The sequence below is a fragment of the Penaeus japonicus genome, unplaced genomic scaffold, assembly GCF_977035675.1.
Source record: "Penaeus japonicus unplaced genomic scaffold, GWHDUDI00000001_assembly GWHDUDI00000022, whole genome shotgun sequence".
NCBI lineage: Eukaryota > Metazoa > Arthropoda > Malacostraca > Decapoda > Penaeidae > Penaeus > Penaeus japonicus.
The window spans coordinates 20,313,798-20,321,297 of record NW_028234424.1 but is presented as its reverse complement, the minus strand read 5'-3'; the positions used below and the strand labels follow the sequence as shown (position 1 = coordinate 20,321,297).

The 7,500-nt window shown below is 37.1% G+C and overlaps 2 protein-coding genes across 2 annotated transcripts in view; both read right to left on the bottom strand.

Annotated features, from left to right (window-relative positions):
* Lztr1 (Leucine zipper like transcription regulator 1) overlaps positions 1 to 111 on the bottom strand; it is a 10,945-nt gene extending 10,834 nt beyond the window's left edge. Inside the window, exon 1 of the mRNA XM_043028397.2 lies at positions 1 to 111. This exon is cut by the window's left edge and continues 9 nt beyond it. The gene's annotated coding sequence lies outside the window, so the exon portion shown is untranslated.
* A 1,957-nt stretch (positions 112 to 2,068) lies between these two features.
* LOC147469339 (uncharacterized) lies at positions 2,069 to 6,738 on the bottom strand. The gene is made up of 5 exons (XM_086549245.1): positions 6,608 to 6,738; positions 6,311 to 6,391; positions 5,861 to 6,032; positions 5,562 to 5,747; positions 2,069 to 4,960 (listed from the first exon to the last, which is right to left on the bottom strand). The coding sequence occupies exons 1-5, from the start codon at positions 6,736 to 6,738 to the stop codon at positions 2,069 to 2,071; spliced, it is 3,462 nt and encodes a 1,153-aa protein (XP_086405371.1).
* Positions 6,739 to 7,500: the final 762 nt, after the last annotated feature.

Sequence of the window (7,500 nt, the reverse complement as noted above, 5' to 3'; positions counted from 1 at the left end):
CAGTACTTGGCCCTTCAGGATTATGACACTCACTAATGAACTTGCGGTTTTTTGTTTTTAATTTTTACATCAGTACATCAGTTAGTCCTCACATTACATAGAGAATTTAATGCTTACAACCCTAATTTTTAACTATGATGTGATCATTCCATGACGTTTTACAAGTGTATCAAAATTTAGATTTTAAAAGCTCTTTCGTAACTCACATATCGTGCAAAAATACTCCTCATCCAAAAGGTTTAACAAAGAATGCCATTTCAATAAATTATACTTAAGTAAAATGACATGTACATATCTTGTAATTCAATACACTAATAGAAAAGATAAATCTTCAGGTTAATATAAAAAAAATAAAAGAAAGTGTCTTAAACCTGAAAGATCTGTTATGAATGAAACGTGTGGGTGTGGGTGCATGGGTAGGGGGGGGAGGGTGTAGGACCTTGAAGTGAGAGAGGGGAGGGGGGGGGGGAAGCGTAAATAAAAAGATAAGGAGGAATATGGAAAGAAGTGGTATTGGGAAGTAGGGAAGAGAGGAAAAGGGAAGGAGTGATATATGGATAAGAGGGAGGGGTTCATAAGGAAGGAAGGTGGGGTAGGGGAAGGGAGCGTAAGGATATTGAAAGAAAATGTGTATTTTTTACAGTAGAAATTCACCACTGGGGCTTTCGGTGAATTTAGGTACTAGTCTAAAGACTTTTTACACCCTATTCATATAGTTGATTTGATCAATATTGGTGATAATCGCTAGATAATGGTGATAACGATGATCATCACAAACATCGAAAATATATCAATAACTGATAAAATTATCGATTTGGTATATCTGATAACCTCCATATATGAAAAGATGATAGTAACAATGATAATAATAATAATGATACTCATTATGATTAATGGTAATGATGATAATAACAATAATAATGATATCAATAACAGACACACATACACACACAAACACACACACACACACACACACACACTCATATATATCAATATATATATATAGAAATATAAATATATAGTGAGATGTTTATATATACGTATATATATAATATATATATATCATATATATATGTATATATATATATCATATATATATGTATATATATATATATATATATATATATATATATATATATATATATATATATATGTATATATATATGAACATACATTATATATATACATATATATATATATATATATATATATATATATATATATATATATAATATATATATATATATATGAACACACACACACACACACACACACACACACATACATATATATGTGTGTGTGTGTGTGTGTGTGTGTGTGTGTGTGTGTGTGTGTGTGTGTGTGTGTGTGTGTGTGTGTGTGTGTGTGTGTGTGTGTGTGTGTATCTCAACAACATAAAGATGATAACAATGATAAAATCAACATTTTCCCATATCTCATATTTTCATATTCTTCATACGCTGTGGGTTTTTCTTGCCACATTCGTGCAGTGAATACAGATGTTCTTTAGGGTGGCCATTGAAACACGTGGTGTTGTTGTGCGTCTGCTAATTTATTCAGAAAATTATATTGATATAAAATGATTAACACTTCTGTTTCAATGCAGTTAAAATATATAGTCTTCATAATGGAAATATATACACCTGATAAATGGTGTAACATAAATTAAACATGTCTTTCTTGTAGTAAATAAGCGTAAAATAAAAAACATCAAATATTGGTGGAACATGGGAGACATTACGTATGTAAAAGAAAACGGACCCGCCGTTTGGGGGGACTTAACTAAACTTTTTCATTTCTAAATTCAACATTCTCCCGGCCATAGGGGGCGATTTGCCGCCTATACAATAAATCAATGTTTTTACACATACCTTAAGCTACTTCATGAGGTATATGCTACTTACAAATAATTAAAAAATAAATCACTTCTTCTATCACAAATAATAAAAAATCCTTTGGCACTTAAAGGACTACATTTGTTGCTTCATTAACAAAACAGTCGTTTCTTATCTTAAACATAACTAAAGGACACTTTGGTGCAATATACAGTTTATAATTCTGTATTGACTTATAAATCTAACTTAATTGGAGCTTTAATAATTCTACCCGTCCTAGACTTTCTAGGTACTTCATCACTTACATTATTCAAGGGTACATTAATACTTCCATTACTTAAATCTACATCACAATGAATGTTATCACTTGAAACATCATCAAATTTTGCCACTTCATCAGGAGCAGACATATTCTCATGTTTACTTATCTCTAAATCATATACTCTTTGTATGGGTCTAATCACTTCACCTTTCTTAGTTTTAACCTTTATACTTCTTATAATTCCATCTTTACCCGGAAATATATCAACAATTACTCCAATAGGCCACTTTAGTCTAGGAATATTATCTTCTTTGATTAATACAAGATCTCCTTTAGACAACTTGCAATTTTGAGTAAAACCCTTTACAACATTAGGCAAATTAGTTATGTAATTGTTGCTCCACACCTTCCAAAAATGTTCTAACTTTACATTTTGCACAATTGTCCTCTCATTCAAGTCTTTGGCATTTACATTGCATGGCACAATTTCTACTGAGGGTTTGCTGTGAGGGTTACATCCAAGAATGAAATGGGAGGGAGTGAGGTAGTGGAGAGGGTCTGGGTCTTCACTTACATATGTCAAGGGTCGAGAGTTAATACATCCCTCTATCTCAACAAGTACAGTTTCTAGTTCACGGACACTTATATAATTAAGACCTAGAGTTTTACGTAGGGAAAGTTTAACAGATCTAATGAGACGTTCCCACCAACCACCCCACCAAGGGGATCGAGGGACTATGAATTTCCATTTCGGGGCTAGATGTCCATACATGGCCACAACTTCACTTTTAGCTGCCACAAAGGTCTTAGCATTATCAGAAAATATAACATTAGGCAAACCCCTTCTTGCTACAAATTTTCTTATGGCTAACATACAATCATACAAAGAGAGAGATTCTGTAAGTTCAAGATGAATGGCCCTTACTACACCACAGGTAAACAATAAAACATAAAACTTCTTGTCAGGGAAATCAGCACAAAAGAGGGGGCCTGCATAATCTAAACCCGTCACACTGAAGGGCCTAGCTGTAGTTATTCTTTCTTTGGGCAGTGGCGCTACAGGTTGACTACAGGGTCTAGAATCAAGCCAACGACAAATCAAACATTCCTTTACTATGGTCTTTGCTAATTTCCTTACACTAATAATCCAAAATTGAGTTCGTATGGATGATATCACACTATCCACACCAGCATGCTTTAAGTATTTGTGCTGAAATTTGATTAAGAGCTTAGCATATTTACCTTTGGGAATTATGAAAGGGTGTTTTGTGTCATAGTCTAACTCTGAGAACTCGAGACGACCTTTGATTCTAAGCAATCCTTTGCCATCAATGAATGGGTCTAACTTTCTTAATTTTGAGCTGAGAGGAAGAATCTTGTTACTTGAGAGAAGCCTAATTTCATTTGCAAATGCTTCCTGCTGTATGTTGTATATTAATTTCAAACTAGCTAATTCTATTTCTTCAGCAGTGAGGGGACCTTGTACCTTCCTCCCTTTACAATTACCTATGAATCTTAACACATATGCTATTACCCTTAAGGCCTTTTCTAAATCACTAAACTTCTCTAAATCTATCAAGGGAGAGTGTGTCACTTGAACACTAAGGCATATAGGTACACTTGTAGTACAGGGCACTTCTAAATCTAAGCCTTGTTTTACATCTTCCTTATCATGACAAAGGACACTGGCTAACATAGGGGGTCCATACAACCACTGACTATTATGAACAAGTTTGTCTGCCAACACGCCACGAGTTATTATATCAGCAGGGTTTTCTTCACTAGGACAATGCTGCCAGCACTCTGGTGACGTGAACTCTTTAATTTCCTTTACTCTATTTGCAACAAATATATCTTTCTTGCTTAAGTCACCTTTGATCCATGACAAGGCAATTGTGGAGTCACTCCAACACATAACTTTAGTTCTACTGTCTAAATGTAGGGAATTCTTTACAAAATGTATCAATCTACTACACAAGAGAGCACCCATTAACTCTAAACGTGGTAATGTTAATGCCTTTATTGGTGCAACACGTGACTTAGACATAACTAATGAGACCTTAAATGAGCTATTGTCCACAGGTACACGGAGATACACACATGCACCATATCCCTTTTCAGAGGCATCACCAAACCCGTGCAACTCAATATTATCCTTAAGATCTCCCCAAAGCATACCTGGAAAATAACTTCTATCCACATGAAATGCATTGAGACTTTGACTACTATAAATCCACTTTTGAAACTTTACTTCTAACTCTAAGGGCAATTCTTCATCCCAATCTAACTTTAATTTCCACACCTCTTGGAATAGAATCTTACCATACATGATGAATGGACTTATAAGACCCAAAGGGTCAAACATCTTTGCTATTATACTTAGAATACTTTGTTTGGTGTGGGAGACTTCTACACTGTCGTCAGGTTTTCTACAATCAAAGGAGAAGGTATCTTGTGCATTACACCACCTCAACCCTAACACACTACTTGACTCATCACCATCATGTATGTGATACACACCATCTTTTGACTTAGAAGTAATTGACATACAGTTTGAAACTAGCTTTGTAAGATCCATGCTACAATCTGCCAGTATACTACGTGCGTCACAGAATTTATCATGTGCATCCTTAACTGAATCTGCCCCACTCAACCAATTATCTGTGTACATATCAGTCTTTAGTTCTTGGACTACTTTACTTTGAGGGTACTTAGCAAGATGGGTTTTAAGTGTGGCATTCAAAAGAAAGGGACTAGATGTATTGCCAAAGGGAACACGGTTGAACCTCATGTGTCTTATGGTGCCATCCTCTTTAGGTAGCAAAAATCTATGCACACCTTGTTCTTCCTTGTCTTCCGCTTCCTTTGCGTACATTTATTTGCAGAAATGCCTTCTTTTATATCTGCAGTTATAGCAATGGGGCCAACGACGAGTAAAAAAGCGTACTAAAACTTCAACTAAAACTGGGTTAAGTGAAGGGCCAGAATGAAGACAGTCATTTAAAGAAAACACCATTAATAGCAGGAGGCTGAGGCATCAAAGACAGTCTTTTATCTTAGTGCTACTACTATTTAACTTTATCACAGGTACGCGTGAGACGTGAGGCATGTAGTATACGGGATTTACATTTGAAATTTCATTACTAGGTACTACTTCTATTATGTTTTATCCTCATAACTAGCCTAACACCTTGAGATAATCTTCTTTAATTCTTTATCTTTATCAAGCTTTACTTGTAACATGTTTTTTTGTTAAGTCTCCTCCTCGCAATACTTTCATTATTTATGAGTTTTTCCTTGACTGAATCATTCTTCCATGGTAGTGCAGAAATACCTCGTAATCTATCAGCTTTAAACTGTACAGTATTCTTAAATCCTGCATTACTTTTGAGTCACTATTATCTTGCACTACCTCCTTTGGCTTAATTCCAACATTTTCTAAATCCCAACAAAAAAAAACTTACACAAGTCAGAATCAGACAGGGGGGAAATACACAAAAGTTGTGTTTCAGAATACCTGGAAGTTTTGTGGTCGAGCTGGTGAGCAGAACAGAATCAGGTAACCTTCCCCTCCGGACAACACATACCCAAAGATGGACCTCATAGCCACTAACACAAATAACACACTCCTTTTTGGATGGCATCTGCTGCTGAAATTAATGTCCATAGTAATCAAGACCAATTAACACATCTATCACCATGGGGAGGCACTGTTGGTAGTCCATCTGCCAATTCAACATGGGAAGGAGAAAGAATTTAACACATGGTTAAGGGCACAACAGGTCTCACAAGAGGCTGACAAATCTCTTAGGAATTCAGCTGTAATCGACAGGAACACAACATTGTTATCTTTATCTAACATACTTATTTTGAAAACATTTCTAAGTTCTTCTGTTTCCAGCACTGTGTGACCTCCCAAAACTAAAACTAGAATACTGCGGTTAATTGGGTAACTAATGAGTTAACCATTGTGGTTTGCATTTCTTTCTAACAAAACTACTACTTATATAACTTTCCTACAGCCCCATTATCAAACAACACTTTTAAAAGAAGCCGTAACAATCCTAAACCATCAGTTACGCACATACTTTTCACCTTGGCTGTCTGTAAGACTGTACAACTACCACCTTGACTAGACATGATGAGTGTTACGTTTGTCCGATCTTCTGACCCTTGTTGACTTCTTCTTCTTGTCTTGGGCTAAAAGTCCAACTTGACGCCACAATCATGAGGGTATTGTGGTTTCCTGTCCTCCTCGCAGCTTGCAAACACTGTTATCTGAGCCTTGCAGAATCTTGAAGAGTGTTCCACTGTTTAAGGCACTTCTTAAAGCAGACACCTATAGACCTTTCTAATCTTACCCTCACCGCCTCGTTCCTGCCCCCTTAACTTCTCTATCAGCACATTGAAGCAGTTTTCAGGTTTTCAGACTTGTGTTTCTTCTTACAAAAACAGCCAGACAGGAAGTTCTTGCTTAGATTAGGTATGAAGGGCTTGCTCACTACAATACCGGCAGAGAACTTCTTCTCCTTGGGGCACTACATTTCGGTTACTTTTACTTCTCCCCTCAGCAACATTATCTTCCGTTTCCTCTGAACGGCTTTCGGATCCGCCACCCGCTCTAATCTGAAGTATCGTCATCTCTTAAACAGGAAGTCGAGGAGAGAAACAGGAGAAGTCTAAATCACTCTCATCGTCCCATATCCCATCTCTAAGCCTCACTCTAGCCGCAGTCGTGAGGTAAACGGGAAAGGATAATTGGAGTGAGAACACATCACTTTGAAAGCTCTCTCACAGTGACACGGCGGGTCTGTCTTCTATGTGAGGGACTCGACAGACGTGTGTAACACATCTCTCTATCGCTCTAACTTCTACACATGAGGCTCGTGCAGGGCAGTCAGTGAGGCGAGGCACTACACAGCTTATTGTCTTGGGGCGTGGATCTTCTCTATCTGTCTATCTGTTGCTAGACAGAGTGCGAGCTCACACACACACAACGATTCTGTAGTCTATATATATATCTCACGGACATATGTCTTATTAGAGATGGGGGATATCTCTCTCGTGCACACATGAGCGTGACATGTAGGAGGAGCGGACACAGTTATGTGTGGATGAGGGTGAAGTGAGGTCACATGAGAGTGTGTAAGGGGTTAGTAAGTTAATGAATAGTAATATGAAGTACGATTGGAATTTTTGTAATGTTGGATGGGATGATTTGGTTTGGGTTAGAATCTCTCTTATTCTCTATTAGAGTATGGGGGTATGTTATTACTATGCGGATTATTCTCTGGATGACGTAGAGTGAGGGGAGGTAATGTGGGGGGGAGAGTGCTCTCTGGGGGGTCTATCTATGTTAAGATTAGTGTATGTATATGTGCGGTGGGAGGGGGAGTGGCATAT